The 22,159-nt window shown below is 39.1% G+C and overlaps 3 protein-coding genes across 3 annotated transcripts; all 3 read right to left on the reverse strand.

Annotated features, from left to right (window-relative positions):
- Nucleotides 1-565: 565 nt before the first annotated feature.
- On the reverse strand, nt 566-2,865 carry LOC121804848 (cytochrome P450 81Q32-like). Its single transcript, XM_042204545.1, has 2 exons — nt 1,995-2,865; nt 566-1,268 (listed from the first exon to the last, which is right to left on the reverse strand). Exons 1-2 carry the CDS (start codon nt 2,856-2,858, stop codon nt 657-659), a joined length of 1,476 nt encoding a protein of 491 aa, XP_042060479.1. The 5' UTR covers nt 2,859-2,865; the 3' UTR covers nt 566-656.
- A 6,104-nt stretch (nt 2,866-8,969) lies between these two features.
- LOC121801955 (cytochrome P450 81Q32-like) lies at nt 8,970-11,048 on the reverse strand. The gene is made up of 3 exons (XM_042201443.1): nt 10,549-11,048; nt 9,986-10,352; nt 8,970-9,671 (listed from the first exon to the last, which is right to left on the reverse strand). The coding sequence occupies exons 1-3, from the start codon at nt 11,040-11,042 to the stop codon at nt 9,057-9,059; spliced, it is 1,476 nt and encodes a 491-aa protein (XP_042057377.1). The 5' UTR covers nt 11,043-11,048; the 3' UTR covers nt 8,970-9,056.
- A 3,652-nt stretch (nt 11,049-14,700) lies between these two features.
- On the reverse strand, nt 14,701-16,691 carry LOC121804828 (xyloglucan galactosyltransferase XLT2-like). The gene has a single exon (XM_042204519.1). The coding sequence runs from the start codon at nt 16,455-16,457 to the stop codon at nt 14,964-14,966; it is 1,494 nt and encodes a 497-aa protein (XP_042060453.1). The 5' UTR covers nt 16,458-16,691; the 3' UTR covers nt 14,701-14,963.
- Between the last annotated feature and the right edge of the window lie 5,468 nt (nt 16,692-22,159).

Consider the following 22,159-nt stretch of genomic DNA (forward strand, 5'->3'; position numbering starts at 1 on the left):
TAAGATTAATTAATAACTTAATGAAAATTAGTTTAGAGAAAGTTCATATACCATGATCACCTACACAGAACATAAATCAATCATGTATATATTAATTTCATAAAATTAAATATTTTATCACTTGTACAATTTGATCAAACTGTCTTTTCTAAAGAAAATTCAAACGAAACATTCTTTAGAAATTTAATTTTTTAAAAGCATGACATGAAAATTTGTGACACAAACCATGATATGTTAAAAACAATACCTATGTTAATTAAACTACATTTCACCTAATAATCCGATAAGATGAATCGTAAGGTTTTTTTAATCACATCACTCTTTCTTTTTTAGTCCGTCTCACAAGAATAAACATTCTCTAATTTTGAAAATTCTCTTATCTTTATTGAGGTGAGACTTATACTCCACTAACAATATTTTAATTACTTTTTCTTTTTATCTTTTACTTTACCAATTGTACATTAAAATTCATATCTAACTAAAAATACATATTTTTATGGGACGCAGGAAGTATCAAACAAAACATAAATTAAAAACTATGTCAACAAAGATAATAACCGGGAGAAACAAAATAAAACATGATTTGTGATTCCAAAAATCAAATAAAGAAAGAAAAATAATCTGGCCCATTCCAAACTACAAAAACCAACTCACTTTCAAACACTAATAACTCTTCGACCCACGTCACTAACTCTACATTTTGCCTCAAAAGGTATATTCTTAGGCATACTTGCTCCTTTCCCTTCACTCAAATCCACCAACCTTTCATCAACCCTCTCCCATTCAAAGCATTGTATCAAACTCCCCAACGCCAAGCCCACGACCCGGTGGGCCAGCCCGCTACCCGGGCACGCCCTCCGGCCCATCCCAAATGCTAGCAAGTTCGGAGCCCCAATTCCCCCGCCTTCGAACCGCTCTGGCTTGAACGTCTCCGGGTCATCCCAAACGGATGGGTCCCGATGGATGGCCCATGCATTGACCATCACGATCGCACCACGTGGCACGTCATACCCCGCGATCTTGCAGTCTGACGACGCCTCGTGGGGTACAAGCAACGGTGCCGCGGGGAACAGCCGCAACGTTTCGGATATTATGTTTTGGAGATAAGGGAGGTTATGTAAATCCGACTCTTGGAGGAGACGGTCGTTTCTGATTACTTTATCGATCTCTTCTCTTGCCTTCTTCATCTTGTCTGGATTGTTTAGTAGCGCAGACATTGCCCACTCTACTGTTACTGATGACGTGTCTGTCCCCACAAGTAGCATCATCTGTCATTTCCACATTAAGAGTTAATTTTCTAAATTAAGAACTACTATAACAAAATCGTGATTTTTAAACCAATATATGTTTCCGGTAATAAAATATGACGTGATCTTTGAATTTTTTCGATTGGGACGCAATTGTACTTTGCACCAAATCCAAAAGGTTAAAAGAGTACTCATATCATGACCAAAAGATGGATTAAATAACAAAAAATATTAACCCAGCAGCTAATAGCCGATCTAGACATTCAATATCATTGGGTCAAACTAAAAGATAAATATAAGCCGTATTAATATATTGGGATTGGGATTGGTTGCTAACTATTTTAAATTGCTAATTGGTAACTATGTCTACAATATATGTTATAGATGTCAACGGAAGTATTTATATGTTCATGTTGACATTTATTCTACATGTCAACACGAAAACGTTTGTATGTCAACAAAATTTAATTGACATACGCATGCCTTCGTATTGATTTATATAACATAGGTTGTTGACATAGTTAACAGTTAGCTATTAGCAAATAGTTAGCAACTGATCACCTCCCTAATATACTAACTACTCCTCGCGTATTTTTTATAAAAATACATTATAATTTAAATGGCTTTAACGAGTGTATATATTTTGAAAATGACATAGTAATTTTGTCTATACCACCCAAAATTTAATAAATTTGATACTAGTGTTTTAAATATGAAAAACAGAGTATTGTCATTTTGTATACTTACCACAATAATACATTTGATGATTTCTTCTGTATAATATTCTGGATCCGAATCCTGCATAGCAAGGAGGTGACTAATCATGGTGTTTCCATCGCCATGTCGTCTCTGTTCATCAACCAATGCTTGAAGAGAGGCATCCATTCTAGCAGAAATCCTACCCAGATTCTTCTCCACTCCTTTATAATCAAACCATCTCAAAACCGGAAAAAAATCCGCCAAGTTAGACACACCACCGTAGGCAAAAACCTCCTTTATAAGCCCCCTAAACTCCTCCGCCTCCTCGTCGTCCTCGCCTACCCCGAAATACCGCTTTCCGGCCACCATCCGCATGATGTTATTGAAGGCCATCTCAGACAGAGCCTCCCTGATCTCAACGCGGCCCTCCCCCGATTTCCTGCGCAGCTTCTCCAGCATGAGCCTGACTTCGTTGCCTCTGATCGATTGGAACGCGTTGAGGCGCGCAGAGGAGAATATCTCGGTGGCCGTGAGGCGGCGGAGGTTGCGCCAGTAGTCGCCGTAGGGGGCGCCGACGAGGGAGGTGTAGTTGTAGCCGATGTATTTGCCGATGATGAAGCGGGGGCGGTTGGCGAGGGTGATGTCGTTTGTTGTGAAGCATTCCTCGGCCGCGGCCGGGGAGGAGACGACCACCATGAGACGGGTGCCGAGGCGGAGGGAGAAGACGGGGCCGAGTTTTCGGGAGAGGCTTAGGAAGGTGCGGTGGAGGGGGAATTTGAGGAGGGGGAGATGGCCTAGTAGGGGAAGTGTGGGGAATGGAGAAGGAGGGAGTTTTTTTCTTGAATTGTAGAGTTTTAGAGAAATGAGGAGAAATGGGAGGGAGATGAGAATGAAGAGTAAGGTTGGTTCCATGATTGTATGAAAATTATATCTTGTTATTGTGGTTTCAAATCTTGTTTATTTATACACCATGAGTGATGTGGACAGGAGTTTGGGTCACGCAATTGCGCGGCCAAGGGGTGGAAACTTCGTATCCATATATATGGACTATGGTCAAGGTAAGGGAATTTTCAACGTTTTGAATTTTCGTGATGAGATCGTTAGCGTTGAATCGTGAATAGCATGGAAACTTGGTGTGACAAAGGAACCTCTCTTCTCAATATGAACGAAATTAGAATTATGATCAATTTAAGGAAATAGTGATAATTATATTATTAAATTATCAAATTTCTTAGACCATTTTCAACCATTTATACACCAATTTTAAATTTGTTTTAGTGTAAAATATCATGCTCCCTCTGTGCCATAAAAATAGGGACTTTGGAAACGGCACCGTTTTAATACGAAATTAATAAAGTATGAGAAATGTAGAAAGAAAAGCTGATTGAAGTATTGTTAGTGGAGAATGAGAGCCACATTATAAGAGTGAAAAGATAAACAAGAAACTGAAAGGGGCTATTTTTTGGACTGACCAAACTGGAAAAAGAAGACTATTTTATGGGACGGAGGATGTATCAAATATTGATTTTACTCCAATCATTTATATAAAATTCAAACTTAAAAGAATACTCCCTCCATCCCCCATTAGTTGTCCACTTTTGTCATTTTCATTCGTCCTCCATTAATTATCCAATTTCACTTTTTTACCATAAATGATAAATAGACCTACATTCACTAACTCATTTCACTCACATTTAATAATAAAACTAAAATATAAAAGTGAGACTCTTATTCCATAAACTTTTTCAACTCACTTTCCTTTATATTTTTTAAAACCCGTACCTACGAGGTTTGTTATTTTACTATTTCTGGTCCTACGAGGTTTGTTTTTTAAATCTGTCATTGTTTGGTAGTGAAAGCATTAGAAGACGCACATTAAAGCATCCACAACCGTGCTCTTGCCAGCGGCACGGTTGTGGGTCCGGCCCCACTTTTTCTGCCTACTCTCTGGCAAGAGCACAACACCCACAGCTGTGCTCTTCCGCAAGGACGAGCACAATTAATTTAAAATTCAATTAAACAAAAACATTTCCATAATACTAAAATTCATTAAAAAACCCTAAATAATATTACAAATGACAAATAAAATAAAAACGACATAATTAAAATCCTAAAAATTAAAAATTACATAATTAAAATACTAAAAATTAAAAAAAACCACTACTCGTTGCCGAATTTCGCCCACATGTGTTTGACTAGGTCTTCTTGTAGTTGAATGTGGGTTCGGGTATCGCGCATTGTGTGCGTTGTCTCGATCCTCTGGTCAACCGTCGTATGCTCACCTCGGCGTGGGGGAGACCTCGCTGTTGAGCTTCCGGCTTCATCCTCGTCGTAGAAGCTAGCCGCGCTCGGCCCTTCGTCGGCTATAATCATGTTGTGTAAGATAATAGGCGATATTATTCACATACCACAGCCGAGCCGGGGCCTTCACAATGTTGAATGGGGCTTGAAGGACCCCGAAGGCTCTTTCGACGTCTTTCCGCGCGGACTCTTGACGCTGCGCAAAAGAACCCGTCTCGGGTCGTGCGGGTTGCTGAGCGTTTTCATGAAAGTCGACCACCTTGGGTAGATACCATCGGCGAGATAGTAACCGATGTGGTATGCAGTTCCGTTGACGGTGAAGTACACCATTCATCACATCATTGAAGAGGGGTGACGAATAGAGCACGTTCAAGTCGTTGTTGGCTCCGGAAACGCCGAAATATGCATGCCAAATCCATAGGCGGTGGTCGGCGACCGCCTCAAGGATAAGTGTTGGGCCGCCGCATTTGTGACCGCTTAAGTGTTGCCCCCTCCAAGCAGTCGGGCAATTCTTCCACCTCCAATGCATGCAGTCAATGCTGCCAAGCATTCCGGGAAAGCCATGGACTGATTCGTGAAGACGAAGCAACTGTTGGCAATCATCGGTGGTGGGTACCCGAAGGAATTCATCCCCGAAGGCTGAACGAACGCCCTCGCAAAAATTCTTTAGACAAAGGATTCCAGTGGACTCACCGATATGCAAATACTCGTCGAAGATGTCGGTCGTTTGCCCAGTAGCGAGTTGTCGGATGGCACACGTACACTTCTGCAGCGGCGTGATACTTTGCCGGCCGGCTGCTTCTGGACCTGTTTGGAAGAATTCAACACGTGCGGACAATGTGTTGACAATTCGCATAAACAAGCGCTTTGACATGCGAAAATGGCGCCTGAAGTAATCTGCCGGAAACCGTGGCTGGTCGGCAAAGTAGTCGGCAACGAGCCTTTCGTGGGCTCCCTCCCGGTCCCAATGGATGTAGCGGCGAGTTGATCTAGTTCGTTGAGGAGGAGGAGCGGGGGTATTCGCCGCGACATATGCTTCGTAAGCGGCACGATGTTTTTCGTAGTATTCTTGTTCTTCGCGCTCCGCTTCCGCCATGAGATGGGTGAAATCCATTTGAGGTTTTGAGTGAGGGATGAATGTGTTGATAGTTTGTATAAGAATTATGAATGAGAGATGATTTGATGTGATAAATGGATGATGAATGTGTGTATTTATAGATGACTTTGGGGGAAAAAAATAAAAAAAATTCCAACAAATTCAGAAAAATGGGCAAAAAAACGGCAATATTTTTGGGATTTGGAAAATAAATTTTTTTTATTTATTATCATTATTTATAATTAAATAACGAATTTTAAATAAAAAATATTCAAAGGCAACGGCTATGCCGTTGCCCAATCGCGTGCCACCACGTCACCTGCTCATTGAGCAGCGCCGTGCCAGCGGCGGCGAGACACGTCCGTGCCAGCGGCACGGACGGATGCGGGTTACGGCGCCACCGTTGCGGATGCTCTTAGGGCATGAGGGTCTTTAGAACCCCCAACCATTTGAATTTTGAGATATACTTATTGAACATTCATACTACACTTCATAAATTATCATGTAAAGGTCATTTGTGGTCCTAAACATTAGACGATTTTACCATTTTGGTTCAAAACATTAACTTTTGAATTATTGAATCCAAAATAAATGAAAATGGTCCGGATTTGGTCCATTTTTTACGGAGCCGTCTATTTTTTAAGGTCAATGCCAATTAAATGACATTTGACTTAGATTAGTATTTTAAAATTTATTTATTTAATATTTTATAAATGATAATTTTCAACGTTTTGAATTTTCGTTATGAGATCGTTAGCGTTGAATCGTGAATAGCATGCGACATTGGAAATTTGGTGTGACCAAGGAACCTCTATTCTCAACATGAACGAAATTAGAACTATGATACTATATATACCACTACACTACTAAGGAAATAATAATTATATATTCTAATTATCAAATTTCTAGAGTATTTTCAATCTTTTACCTCAAATTTAAATCTGTTTTAGTAAAATATCATATCAAATATTGATTTTACTCCAACTATTTATAGCAAACTTAAACTTAGAATATTTTATAAAATATAAAATTGTTTCCAAACATATGACCAATCTCGGATTCGTTACAGTTCCTCCTGTGATACTCCAACCCCCCCTATAAAGTTGGATCAAAACATTCACTTTTTGAAAATCGGCTCCTAAATAAATGAAATCATTGTCGATTCAGTTTCTTTTAGGCAGAGACGGAACCGTAAAAAATTGACAGTCATCCATGAATTAGTGCAATTATGACCGAATTAGGTGATTTCGATTACTGTAGCTAATATTTTCTTTTTTTTTTAATTTATGAAATATTAGAAAATGCAAAATAAATAATTTAAAAAATAAAAAAAAATCCAAAATAGACTTTCACTCTCATCTCTCTCATCTCTCTCATCTCTTCTGTCGTCGTCGTGGAGTAATCACAGAGCTTACGCGAGTACGCAGCAACTTAATCAAATTGATGTACAAGACCAAATTCGATCGTGCTCCATCTCCGGCAGACTCCGGTTGTCGAAGAGGAGAGATATGGGAGAGAAGACAGATGTTTTTGTACATCAATTTGATTGAGATGTCGAGTAAGCTTTGTGATTACTCCACCACCACTACGGAAGAGAGGAGAGAGAAGAGAGAAGAGAGAGAAAGTCTATTATGGACTTTTTTATTTTACTTTATTTTAATTAATTATTTTGCATTTTTTAATACTTCATAAATTTTAAAAAAAATTAAAATATTAGCTACAGTGATCAAAATCGCCTAATCAGGTCAAAATTTCACTAATCCACGTTTGACCGTCAATTTTTTACGGTAACTTCGTATTTTGGCCATATGTTTATGACCAATTTTGACATTTTACTCTATTTTGTATTTTGGTCATATGTTTAGGACAAATTTCGACATTTACTCTATTTTATATCCACTTAAATATGTACTTTTCAATTATTTCGAGACTGACGCTATCACCATAAGTATCTTGAATTTATATTTTTCATTCTCAAATTTTTTCTCTCCCATCTTCCATCTCTCAATTCTGTATTATTGATGTCGGGATTGTTTCTGGCGTCATTGACACTAAAAATATGCAACAATAATAATGGTGGGGTGGACTCCGCATTATCAAAATTTTAGATCTGCCATTGAGTGGAAGACATGAATTTTAATGAAAATATAATAGAGTATGAGAGAGAAAAAAAATAAAATATTATTAGTACAGAATTTGGTTCACTTCATCAAAGAGCTAAATTTTAAAAAAAAGTACTCCATCCTTCCCATAAAAATAGGGACATTTAGGATGACACGCGAATTAATGTATAATTGGTAAAATAAGAGAGATGGAGTGAATGATAGTTAAAATAATGTTAGTGGATAGTGAGACCCATATTATGTTTATTGTTTATTGGTGGGCCCATGTGATATTAATTGTCAATAAATTGATGTATATGTGTAATAAGTTGAGAAACACTCTCTATAAATGGAAATGAACTACTTTTATGGGACAAACGAAAAAATGGAAATGTTTACAAATACGAATGATGTCTATTACTCCCTCTGTCCACTATTTAAAGAATTATTTTTTCATTTTGGGTTGTTCACAATTTATAGAATTATTTACTATTTTTCACGTTTAGTATGCACAACTCATATTTCACTAACTTTTTAAACTCACTTTTCATTATTAAACTAATACTCCGTCCGTCCTTGAAATTTTGTCACATTTTACATTTTCATCCGTCCCACAAAATTTGTCACATTTCACTTTTTACTATTTTTGGTAGTGGACCTCACATTCCACTAACTTATTACCACTCACATTTCATTATAAAACTAATACTTTAAAAGTAGGACACACATCCTACCAACTTTTTTAACCCACTTTCCATTACATTTCTTAAAACTCGTGTCCGGTTAAACTGTGACAAAATTTGGAGGACTGAGGGAGTACTAAAAATGAGTCTCATATTCCACTCACTTTATTCTTTTACTTTTCTTCACGAAATCAAATACTCCCTCTGTCTCACTTAAGATGACTCATTTTCCTTTTTAGTTTATCCCAACTAAGATGATACATTTCCTATTTTAGAAACTTTCTCTCTCCAATTAATACATCCAACTACTTTTTCTCACTCTTATTAAAATACTCATCTTTTTTTAACTCTCTATTTTAATATTTACACTCACATTTTCTTTCTCCAATTAAACACATAAACCAATAACTCCTAAAATCTCGTGCCGGCCAAGAAATGTTTCATCCTAGCTAGGACAGAGGGAATAATTTCTTAAAATTCGTACTGAGTTAAAAAGACTCTTTAAATGGTGGGCGGAGGAATAGTTAATATGTAAAATTCTACGAGTTACGTTCACATGACGATGACCAAATGAAAGTGATACTATCTCCGTCCGATAAGAGTATGCATACTCTTATATTGTGTATTAAAACTCATATTCAACAAAAAAAAAATGCACACGACGACTGGAATATGAAGTTAAAATACTTTATTCTTCTAATCTTCATCTAAAAAAGTGATAATAACGAAAATACTAAAGAAAACAATAATGCAAATCTTCCGGATAGAATTCCAGCAGAGAAAGGGAGAGGATTATGGAAGCGAGTGAGGAGCTAGAGATAATTTTCGAATCGCAACAAAATTACCCAACAATCCAAACCAGAAAACATCCATTTATTTATCAACCACCAAAAAGCACATAGCAACAAAGGGATAAAAAGATAAGATCCTATAGCGCAAGAACACGTTGAAGCAATGGGCGCGCTCTACACTTAGCTTCCAAAGGCACTTGTTTGGATATCGACACCCCTACTTTCCCTTCCCTCATATCAACCAATCCCTCCTCAACTCTCTCCCAATAAAAGCACTGCACAAGCCCCCCCAGCGTCAGCCCCACCATCCGCTGGGCCAACACATTCCCCGGGCACGACCGCCGCCCCATCCCGAACGGGACCAGCTGCGGGGCCCTCGGCTCCGCAGCCTCAAACCGCTCCGGTTCGAACCTCTCCGGGTTGTCCCAGACGCGCGGGTCCCTGTGAATAGCCCATGCGTTCACCTGCACGATCGTGCCACGCGGGATGTCGTAGCCTGCGATCTTGCAGTCGGCTGCAGCCTCATGTGGCAATAGCAGCGGTGCGGCTGGGTACAAACGGAACGTCTCGTTTATGATGTTCTGGAGGTACGGGAGCTTCGGCAAGTCTGACTCGGTGAGGAGACGGCCGGTTCCGATTACTCTATCGATCTCTTCTCTTGCCTTCTCTGTTTTGTCGGGGTTGTTTAGGAGAGCAGACATTGCCCACTCTATCGTTACTGATGATGTGTCCGTCCCAGCAAGCAGCATCACCTGAAAGAGAAATTGGTCCGAAAAACCATGAATTTGGCGGATTTCCCACGCATAAATTTTGCATATGTGGCTTGCCAAGACATTAATTCTAGAGTTTCCATATCACCACCACTCTCATCTTCCTCACAAGATGGAATGCAACTCCAACTATTAATTACACGTAGGTTTTTGGCATTTCACCTAGAAAAAATTTATGCCGGAAAGTGAAAAATCTACACAATTCAAAAAAGTGGTGAATTTTAAGACTATTTTAAAAGGTTATAGGAAATATCAGATTTGTGGGAAAGTTCGTTGATTTGAAGGAAAGAAGTTACCAATATGATTGACTTGATGACTTCATGAGTATAGTTTTGAGGCTCCGACTCCTGCAAATAAAGCATGTGGTCAATCATGGTGTTTCCGCCATTTTTGCTTCTATGCTCCTCAATCAATCTCTGCAGAAATGCATCGAGCTTTGTCATAATCCTACTCAGACTCTTCTCAAAATCCATGTAATCAATCCATCTCAGCAGCGGCAAGAAATCCCCCGGGTTCGCAACCCCTCCATACTTGAAAACCTCCTTCAGAAGCTCCCGGAACTCCCTTGCCTCCTCGTCATCCTCCGCCCCCTCCACCCCGAAATACCGCTTCCCCGCCACCATCCTCATGATGTTGTTGAACGTCAGCACCGACAGCAGCGGTCTGACAATAAATACACAGCACACCAAATCTATAACTATATAAAACGCGAGTTTTAACTATCATTTTGGATCTACCTTAAAAATAACAGTTAAGGACGCCTTTTTATTTAACTATGGACATATATTTTTGTTTCTAAATATATAATCCACGTTTCAAACAGTTGTCTGCCACATAAAAGTTACATGTTCCACGTCACCTGATCTCGACCACGCAGGAGCCTCGCCGTGCGAGGCTCTGGAGCATAAGGCGCACCTCATCGGCTCGGATGGACTGGAACGCGTTGAGGCGGGCGGTGGAGAAGATCTCGACCGTGGTGAGGCGGCGGAGGTTGCGCCAGTAGTCGCCATACGGGGCGAGGACGACGGAGCTGAAGTTGTAGCCAATGTACTTGCCCGAGATGAACCGGGGCCGGTTGGCGAGAACGATGTCGTTTTTCGTGAAGCACTCCTCGACGGTGGCCGGGGAGGAGACCACCACCATGAGCCGGTTGCCGAAGCGGAGGGAGAATATGGGGCCGAGCTTTAAAGAGAGGTTGTGATAGGTGCGGTGGAGAGGGAACTTGAGGAGGTGGAGGTGCCCTACAAGAGGGAGTGTGAGGTTAGGGCTAGGTGGGATTTTTCCTTTTTGTTTGGTTAAATATTTGATAGCAATGATAAGAAGCAAGAGGATAGATATCCAGCTTGTTTCCATGCTTGATATCATAGTGTAAATGTGAATTAAGAAATATGTGTGTGACTTACCCTATTTATATGTGAAATCAAGTACGTGGCTATAATGCATCAATTGAAGAAGTTTGTCTTCATCCTGGTGCCATGTCATTGTCTTTGAAACATTTGGATTTAGGTAGCAAAAGATTGATTGAACAAGTACTCTCTGTTTCGCATTAAAAATGAAACGTATTTCTTTTAAGATTATTTCATTTAAGATAAAATGTTTCTTAAATAGGGAACTATCATCTCTATTTTTCTCTCACTTTATTCTCTTTTCATTATTCACAAAATAATACTCTATTACATAAAATCTCGTATCGAAAAACAAATATTTAATATTTAATGATAATGACAAGGGGAGTATGTCAATAAGCTGCTGTGTATCTTGGACGAAATGCGATGATGTAAGCAATGACCTTTGCAATTGGATATAATTTGAGTGTGAGTTATCTTTCTATATCATCCGTCTTTCCGGACTCTTCAGGATAAACACGAGTGTTCAACTAGAAGTCAGAGGCCATTAGCCATTGCATGTCAGACCAAGTTTTTTTAATATATTCAAATTTCCTTTTTCTTTCTCTTACATATACTACTAGTGTATAGAGTGATTAGTTTTACTTTTTACCAATATTTTAAAAACTGGACCGGTAAGCGAATCGGTGAAGCTACTGGTTCATGCTTCAACCGGTCGGACCGGTTTAATCACTGGTCGAACCGTTTTACTGTTACAAATATGTATAATTCAATTTATAATGTAAAATATAGTGTCCAATATAATAAATAATAAAATATGATCAATAATGTATCACAAAAACTTTCAATCTTATAAATAATTAGTATATATACAAATATAAAACATTAAAATTTAGTGAATATAATAAAATATACAAATTGTTAGTTAGTGTGAACAAAAGAATACTTTATTATCAATAGTTAGGCTACATAAATTAAATATATGCTATAAAAATATATATTTAGTAAATAATAAACTATAATAAATAAATATATTGAAAAAATCGAATCTTACTATAATATAAAGATAGTAACAAGCGTTATAGTAATAATATAGTAACTAGGAAAGTATAGATAAAATTTAGAGGATGATAATTAAATATATCATAATAAATAATTACATAATAAATATAAAATAAATGAATTATTAGTTGGTTTAAATAAAAATATTAATATTCTATGTATAACATTGTTTAATGTTCTTATTTTTCCATGTGGGGCTTGTGGTGGAGTGGTTAAGCTCTTGTTGATTGGAGTGGAGGTCATGAGTTCTCAAGCCCTTCCAATAACAAGTTTTTAAAATTTTGAACACAAAAGGCAAAAACCGGTTTCCGGTTTCCGGCCAGACCGGTCCAACTGGCCGGTTCAAACGGTTCTCGATGGCTCAAACTCACACTGGTCTAAATAGGTAAACCGGACCGGACTACCTAACGGTTCGCGGTCGGACCGGTCGAACCGGCCGGTTCAAACGGTTTTTAAAACAGTGCTTTTTACAAAATCTCGTACATAATTTTTTTAGTTTTTACAAAAGCACTTATATAATTTATGGATTAATTAGTTACTCCCTTCGTCCTTCGTCCTAATTAAATTGAGTCAAGACTTTTGGAGATTAAGAAATTGTGTTAAAAAGTATGAGAGAAGAATAAAGTAGAAGATAAAGAGAAAGTAAAATAGGTGATGGAATAAAATGATTGATTGAATTTTTACTTTTGTCAAATAAGGAAATGATTCAACTTAGTTGGAACATCCTAAAAAGGAATACGACACAACTTAGTTGGGACGAGGAGAGTACTTTTTACAAAAGAGAAAGTAAAATAGGTGATGGAATAAAATTGAGTCAAGACTTTTGGAGATTAAGAAATTGTGTTGAAAAGTATGAGAGAGGAATAAAGTAGAAGATAAAGAGAAAGTAAAATAGGTGATGGAATAAAATGATTGATTGAATTTTTACTCTTGTCAAATAAGGAAATGATTCAACTTAGTTGGAACATCCTAAAAATGAATACGACACAACTTAGTTGAGAAGGGGAGAGTACTTTTTACAAAATCTCTCACAATGCCGGTTGAAATTTCTCAATCAAATTAAATACTCACTCCGTCCGTCATTAAACATTACACTTTGACTCGACACAGATTTTATAAAATGTAATACTAGTAGAAAGTAAATTGTAAAAAATAGTAGAATCTGGATTCTACTTTTATTAATTAATTTTATAAAAAGTGTAAAGGGAATAAGTATTGTAGGTCTAGTACTAAAAATAGTAAAAGTAAGTGTGATAAGTATTGGCGGAAGGACAAATAATGGCTAATGGGGTAGTATGAAATAGGTCATATTTAACCATAAGTGACTCTATATTTAAGTGGTCATATAATATCCATCACGTTCGTCCCTATGTAATTATTTAACTATTTAATTCTTTATTTATTACTTAAAAATTGATTTATTAGAAGTTATGATTATAAATAATAATAAAAAATGAAAAACATAAAATCTAGGTGAATAGTATAGTTATTCAATTTCTAATATCAAGTGATTATAGATAGTAATCAAGAACACATGAATAATAATCTGTGGCCATTATAAGTAACGCATTTTTTAGATATATGATTGAAGAAAATAATGTTTTAGTGAGTTAATTATAAAACATAGAAGGTATTAAATAGAGTAAATTAAAACTTAAAAGAGACAAAAAATAATAAGAGAAAGTAAAAGTGTTTCTATTTGCTAAAAGAAATTATTTATAATAAGACAACCCAGAGTAGCATGATTTTAGCTCAAAAGGTTGGAATAAAATTCAGTCCCATATGCTTTAATCTTCTTTCCCTTTTTCGTTTTCCCACTTTTGTTATTCATTTTCCCACTTTTGTTATTCATTTTCCCATTTTTTTGTTGCTGTCTCGTTGTGTTTTCCCACCAGAGCATTCACAGTAGGACCCCAAAAATCGACCGGCCGCGTGCGGCAATATTTGGGGGCAGGGGAGTGCGCCGAGAGGGTGCCACGGCCGACGCTTTTGGGCTCGGTAGTCTCCGTGACGCGGTAGAAAAGGGCGATAGTGCCCACCGGACCTAAATTATTTTTTTTATTGTTGTATTTAATTGGGGCAGGGACAATGCCTTCAACTTGAAGGTCGTCCCATTGGCCAAAAAAGAGGGCAAGAGGAAGGGGAAGGCAAAGGCAAAGGCAAAGGCGGCCGAGCCACCACTCACAGCGTCGCAGCCCGACGTCAACATCCAGGTGCTGGTGAATGAATGCATCGTTGCTGAGATTGTTGCTCGACACCACGACCAAGTTCGGGGAGGCCCAAGATTAGGGTTTGAAAAAAATGTACCAGCAAATGATCGAAAACCTTCGCAAGCAATGGTGAAGTAAGTTGTCATGGATTTTGGGGTTAGCGCTATTTATTACAGGTGCAGAGGCTCCTAATGCTCCACTTAAAGTGGGACGGAGGGAGTATAAAGGAAACAAGCTCCTACTGTTTGCTTTCTACTGAGCTTCCATCTTTGCGAGATGTTTACCCCACTGAAATATTATACGTAGATGGATTATGCAATATTCCATTCATTATCCATTATTCAACCACTACCAAATATTCATCTCTTACTGGTAAAGATTCAAACTGCTAACTTGTGCAAGTGGCCAAATTTTATATTGAATCCATGCAATAAACAGACACTACTAATAAGCAATCTCAGCTTGTGTTTGAGGGGGCTGCTGCTCCAGCCCTCCCCCAACATCCCCCAAAAAAATCTATCACATTACATTGTACACATTTCTGTTACTCTCCCTAATCAATCACCAAACTCATCTTCATAAACACAAGAAAACAAAACAAAACAAAACAAAACAAAACAAAACAAAAAGGAAACTCATCTCTCCAATCCCTTGCTTCAGCGTAAGAAATCAGCCCATTCCTTTTCCTCTTTAATCCTCTCCATAGCCCCATCAAAAGCAATATCAAAAGCATCCTTAAAGCTCTTGATCCCTGCATTTGGTTTCAAATAGATGATCCTCGGAATCGTCTCGATCACTCTCTCCCTCTTCCTCTGAATCTCCTCCTTGCTAAACCTCTGCAGCACCTCCTTCACTGCTACCGTCCCGTTCCTCACCTCCTCCTCCTCTATAAAAACCGAGTAACTGTCCGGCTCCCCCGGCAAGAACCACTCATACTGCTCGTACGACGTCTTCACGAAGAAAACCGGGACCGAGCCAGCCACCATGCACTCGAAAACTGCCTTGCTCGTGTAGCTCTCCCCCTTCGGCTGCAGGCAGAATTCCGATTCCAGAAGCGGAATCAGCGTTGCAGACGAATTCTTCGTGCAATCGCTCACGCCGCAGTCCACGGCGACGCAGGAGCTCGATTCGCGGCGGCAGTAATCCGACATGAGACGGCGGAGGTCGTTTTTCCCCCAATTTTTATCGTCGGTTGCGATGAAGGAGAAGAGCTTCTTGCGATTGTAATCGCGCACGAAACCCTGCCATTGGATCAAACTCTCCGTTGTTTTGGGGTGAAATCCGGTGGGATAGGGCACGCTGAGGTCCATGTCGTCGCCGGGATACTTCTCGACGATGAATCGGATCACTTTCTGCATCGAAGGCATGTTGAGGAAGCTGGAGCCCCAGGATTTGCCAGGATCGGTCAAACGGCGGAAATCCCAAGTGATTCGGGAGATGGTCATGAAGTGATCGGAGCCGTTCATTTTTTTCCAGTAGGGCTGCGATTTAACCCACGTCAGCATCATTTTACAATGACGATCTTTGGCTGACGTGTCGTTATCCCATAGGTGCTTTCCGACGGCGAGGCCGGCGTAGAAGGGGATGTAGAAGGCGGTGGCGAGATCCGGATCTAAGGTTCGGCAATTGTGCTTGAGGATGCGGTGGTGGAAGAGGAGCTCCAGGGAGAATTGATTGGTGTGGTACCAGGATTTGTGGAGATCGGCGGGGAGGGTGCGGCGGAGCTCGGAGGCGGCGCGGCCGTAGCCGTGGTTGGAGATGATGCCGCATTCCCAATTCCAGAAGTCGAGATCGGTGCAATTGGGGACGACGAGGTCGCGATGGAAGGAGGGGGGGAGGTCGTAGGAGAAGACGCGGCCGGAGGGGCAATCGTCGGTGTATAGGGCGGGAGGAGGCTCCGGGAGGGCGGCGGCGGGGGTGGTATTGGAGTGAATCGGGACGTAGCGGAGGGAGGGGGAGGGGGAGGAGGAGCGGTCGGGGAAGCAGAGGGGAGGAGTGCGGGCGATGGAGATGATTAGGGCTTGGGCCCAAAGGAAGGCGATGAAGAGCCAGAAACGGGGGTGGGAGGAGAAGTGGATCTTGATGGAATGGAGAGTGGACTTGACGAAATTGGAAGGTTTTGGGGTTTTTTTGACGGTTTGGGAATCCATCGGAGGGAACAAATGAATGCTAAGGCTTGCAGAGTGAAAAGGGATTAAAGAGGGAAATGGTGAAGAGACTCGCCACCGACACAACGTGGTTGGGTTGGGTGTTCAATCTTCCTGCCCCCACCCACACCAGTTTTGCCGACCTTTTATTTAGTCTTGCTAATAAAGTGGATTTCCAAAATGTTAATTATTTCTCCACTCAAAATTTTAGACTAATTGTTTCTTGACCTAGCCCGAATCAATGGAAACTAGAGAACATAACTTTTTAAATGGAAGAGAAATATCAATATTTCCTCCAAATAAAAAAGATATTAGAGCATCCACAGTGGTGCAGATGTCCCCGTGGACATTCCAAAAACACCTCCTGCCACGTCATAAGGACTTCTCACTGCACTACCACGTCATAAGGACATCCTACTGCACGGTGGCGGACATCCCCAAGGACATCCCGACGGACTTCCCACAATAATAAAAATTCACAAATTCACGGAATAAAACAATTCACGAAATTAAAATTTCGACACAAATACGGAGAAATTGCAACCACTTTATTTATAAAAAAACATATCTAGTACAAAAAAAACATACATAATTATTAAAAAAATTACATAGTTAAAAAAACCCGCCATCTCACTCCTCGGATTCCCCGCCGCCAGTAGCCTCGTCGTCTCCGCCGGTAGTCCCCTCGTCACCACTCTCCGCCATGTCTCCCAACCCCAAATCGCGTCGCATACTATTGATGATATCCTTCAGCGACGACCTGTAATGGTGGTCGGTCGATGTCTGTCATTCAACCATTGCACGTAACAGGGTTTCATGTTGCGGGACGCGGGCGAGTGAAGGGAGCTCGGGATCGTTTTGGGTAGGAGTTGCCGATTGAGCCTCGGCGGACTCGTTGGCGCTTCCACTCGCCATCCGCGCCGCGGACTTTTGCCTTTCTGGGCGACGGCGGCGGGCCGACGATGAAGGTGTCGGGAACTCTGCCTCGGCGGGAGGGAGTTCGTGGGAACCAACACTGCTACTGTACTCCCCGGAGGCGCTGATCTTCGTCCACTTCGGCCAGCCAGATTCAACACCCGCAGTAAACTTGGCTGAAGTCTGCACCACAAGATACACCGCCCAATATTTGAATTCCCCGAAGCCCGTCGCAGCATCTTTGAACTGATGGTGAGACAGAAGCTTCACATCCTCGGTAGACATGCCGCTGGTTGCCGAGCGGGGGTTGTTTGTGTAAATGCCGGCGAATCGGCTGAGCTGCCACTTCAGCCGCTCCCAGTGTTTTCGGCATTGCTCTCCGTTGTGAGGCTTCCCCCCTGGCGGTTTGAATTGGAGGTAGTTTTGGCTAATGCGCCAACATATCCTGTCGATATGCTGGTTAGCCCCGATATATGGATCCTCCACTATACTGATCCACACCTTCGCAAGCGCGATCCACTCCTCTGTGCTCCAAACGGTCCTCTTTTTTCCGCTGGATCCCTCCCCCACCTCAGCGGCCATCGCCTCACCATCGTACCCCGCCGCAGGCGTGGTAGTGCCCCGTCCCCTGCCCCTCCCTCTCCTTGTCCTCCCCCTCCTCCATGTCGCCGTTGGTGCGTCTGTGCGAGAATCCCGGATCGGAGATAGCCCTAATTCCTCAAACGAGAACGTCTCGATGCCAGTGAATTGAGTCTCGAGAGGAGTACTCGGGGGGTTGTCCGTCGATAGTAAATCCATATAGGGGCGATAGACATTGTCCACCGGTGATTAGGGGACCCCTTGCCTACTCCCCCGCAGGGACAGGCGAGCCCTGCATCATCCTCGGCATCATCATCCCGGTCATCTGGGGCGGCATCATTCCCGGCATTCCGGGCATCATCCCCGGCATTCCGCGCATCATCCCCGGCATTGGGGTCATTCCAGCACTCACCCCGGGCATTTGGGGCATTTGGGGCATCATATCATACCAAGGCGGGTACATGTTGTAGTACCCGAGCATCATCCTCGCCGTCATTTGGGGTTGGGGCATCATCCCCTCCATTCCGGACATCGTGGCGGACATTGGGGTACTTCCGCCAACGGGAAAGATCGGTCCCTCTGACTCGCTCGTGGCGGGGGAATCACTATCGTGGTGCTCCATTTATCTTCGAAAGAAAAGTATTTAGAGAGAGAGATACTCGTTAATACAAATGGTACGAATGAAATGAAGTTCAACGAGCCGTATTTATAGAATTTTTGAAAAAATAATAATAAAATCATCGGGACGTCCGCGCGGACGTCCGTAGAGTCAACGCAATGGCGGACTTCGCGACGGACGTCCTGGGAACGCCGCAGAACTCCGGTGTCCGCAGCGGACGTCCGTATCCGCGTCACCGCTGCACAATGGCGGACGTCCCGCGCGGAACTCCGGCACGCCGGCCGGACGTCCGCCGGGACGGGCGCCATTGTGGATGCTCTTACACAATTATATAAATTAATACTCATATTTTATTAAATATAAGATTTACATTCGATTAGTTTTTACATTATAATATGTGATTGTCCCAAAATTTCTATTTTTATAGGATAAAGGGAATATGATAATATCATAATATTTCTCTTATATTTATAATATTCTTATTAATAATTTAATGGGTAATAGTTACACATAGATGACTTACTTAGGGGTGGATAAAAGTTCTGAAAAAGTAGTATATAGCTTGTATCGTACTGAAAAATATAAAAAAATTATCGAATTTTCGGTATACGATACTATATCGTAAGTTTTTGATACCGTAACAATATGAATTTTCTCATACCGCAGTATACCATTGTATATTAAATATACGGTATGTATCGATATTATCGGTATACCAAAATATTTTTAAAATCAATACGTATTGAATTTTCTGAGTATCGTACCGAACTTCGGTATTCCGTTCTGAATGGTATACTGAAATATCGATACAATAACAATATAAATATAATCCATACCGAAAATATGGTATACCAAAACTTTCGATATGGTAACGGTATGAAATTCTTTAATACTGATATTTTCAGTACAGTATACTATACAACTTTTTTATACGGTATATCATATCGACCCAACCTTAAACTTACTAAGATTTATCAAATATAAATACATATGCTATTAACATACTACATGATAAAATAAAATAAAAATATATGTTTCATGATAGTAAAGTTCAACCCAAGGAAGAGAAAATAATGAAAATGAAGTTTCTATAATCCATAAAGTATTGGCCCAACTAAGTTTACGTATGCCCAACCCAGTAAGCCCAATGATTCCGAAACCTTGGTAGAATGAACTTGGGCAAATATAAATGAATTAGTGTAACTGATGTGATAAAATAACAAATTTGTAATACTCCATATAACTAAGATCAGTTCTTAGACATTAAATTTAGCAATCTAAGTAGTTGAAATGATACAAAATGATTATATTTCATAATTATAAATTCTTAAATAAATAAAAAGGTAATAATGTCAATCTTTATATATGGTATAGTTAAAATTAATCTCTGTCTGCTCAAAATTATTTTAAAATTTTAAATTTATATAACATTCTCAAGTTAAAAAAAATCAAAAAAAATAAAAGTACTCCCTTCGTCCCATAAAAATAGACATTTTGATAACACCTGGGATCCATAAATCACAATGTTAAAGAGGAGGAGAAAATTTTTTCATAAATAGATACGGACTATTTTTATGGGATGGACAAAAAAAAGTGAGTCTATTTCTATGAGACGGAGGAAGTATCAAATTAAAGATAATTTTATAAGGATTATAATCAGATTTCAATTGAATATGTTCGTATCATGAAATTTGATTATTTTTATTTCAATTTTTTGTATATTTCGATAAACAGTTATATTTCAAGAAATATATCAAATATCAACAAAATTACATGTATAATTTCCATATAACCGTGTTGGTATTTTCGTGTACTTGTGTTAGTATACTCATGTTATTGTGTTGATATTTTTAATACACTATATTGAAATCACAAAATCCACTAAAATGGGAATTTTTTTTAACAAATTGTTGTTTTAATCGTTTATTGATATTTTGTTTAGTACTATCTGTCCACCAATAAGCGTCTCATTTTGTCATTTTCCTCCGTCCACCAATAAATGTCTCATTGGTTTTTTTACTACTATTTTTGGTAATGGACCTCACATTGCATTAACTTTATTTCACTCACATTTTAATATTTTACTATAAAACAAATTTATAAAAGTAGGACTCACATTCTACTAACAATTTTCATTCACTTTCCACTCCATTTCTTAAAATCCGTACCAGGTCAAAGTTAGCCTTATATTAGTGGACGGTCGGAGTAAATTTATTAAAATATGTAAGTTTTAATCTTTACCACTCGTTTTAAGATCTAAAGATTAGTCTTAATTATGTACTATTAAAGTACTATATGCATTTTAATATAATCGGAATGTAACTATTATATTTACAAATATTTTCTCTACAAATTGCAATTTTTAAAAATTGTCATAGGAGAATAGCTGCAAAGATATCAGAACAAAATAGATCTCGTTCGTAAATGGCTGGTATATATGCTATATTTGTTTTATTTCTTTAGAATAAAGGACTGTGATTAGTATCCTATCGACATTGACTATTAATTTATAATAAACTTTTGTTTTAATTTATAATAAACTTTACTTCATATGAGTTGTCGCTTTGTTATAAGCTCTTAGTTAGAAATTAAAATTTAAGTAATTACAGTATTTACATAATCTCAACCAAATAATCGACAAAAGTTAACATATTTTGTCAAAAGTGACTCTCCTATATCCGTCTAGCTATAGATATCATATGTATGCAGAGATGTAAATAATTGTAAAGTGGAATATATCTTTCCTAAAAATGAGTATGGACCCAGGAATTCATTTCAGCAGGACAGTCGTGATCATATGATAATCCCTAAATATTGTAATAATCCTATAACCAAATCTGGACCACACATATTTCTAAGCATGCGGTTGAGATTCAAACTTAGATTTACTTCATAAAAAAAAAGTGCAGGGGTAAAACTGTCATTTCCCTCATTTAATTTCTGAATTTCGCCAAATATCACGTAAAATGATAAAATGATAAAATGATAGGTTTATTGCATAGAATGATAGTTTTGAGATTCAAACTTAGATTTACTTCATAAAAAAAAGTGCGGGAGTAAAACTGTCATTTCCCTCATTTAATTTCTGAATTTCGCCAAATATCACGTAAAATGATAAAATGATATGTTTATTGCACAGAATGATAGTTTTACCGGATAGAATGATACTCTGAGTTGATAAAATGATACTTTTGACTGACTGATAAAATGATAGGTTTATTGCATAGAATGATAGTTTTGCCGGATAGAATGATACTCTGAGTTGATAAAATGATACTTTTAACTAACTGATAAAATGATACTTTTACCTGATAAAATGATAATCTAAGCGGATAAAATGACAGTAACCTTATAAAAATGATACTCTGAGTTGATAAAATGATACGTTTACTACTTTGTAGGTTTGTATATTATGTATTGTACCGATTATATTAGGTTTATTGCATGGAATGATAGTTTTGCCGGATAGAATGATACTCTGAGTTGATAAAATGATACTTTTGACTGACTAATAAAATGATAAAATGATAGTATATGTTAGGTTTATTGCATAAAATGATAGTTTTACCGGATAGAATGATACTTTCAGCCG

This window comes from Salvia splendens, chromosome 5 (assembly GCF_004379255.2).
Source record: "Salvia splendens isolate huo1 chromosome 5, SspV2, whole genome shotgun sequence".
Classification (NCBI taxonomy): Eukaryota; Viridiplantae; Streptophyta; class Magnoliopsida; order Lamiales; family Lamiaceae; genus Salvia; species Salvia splendens.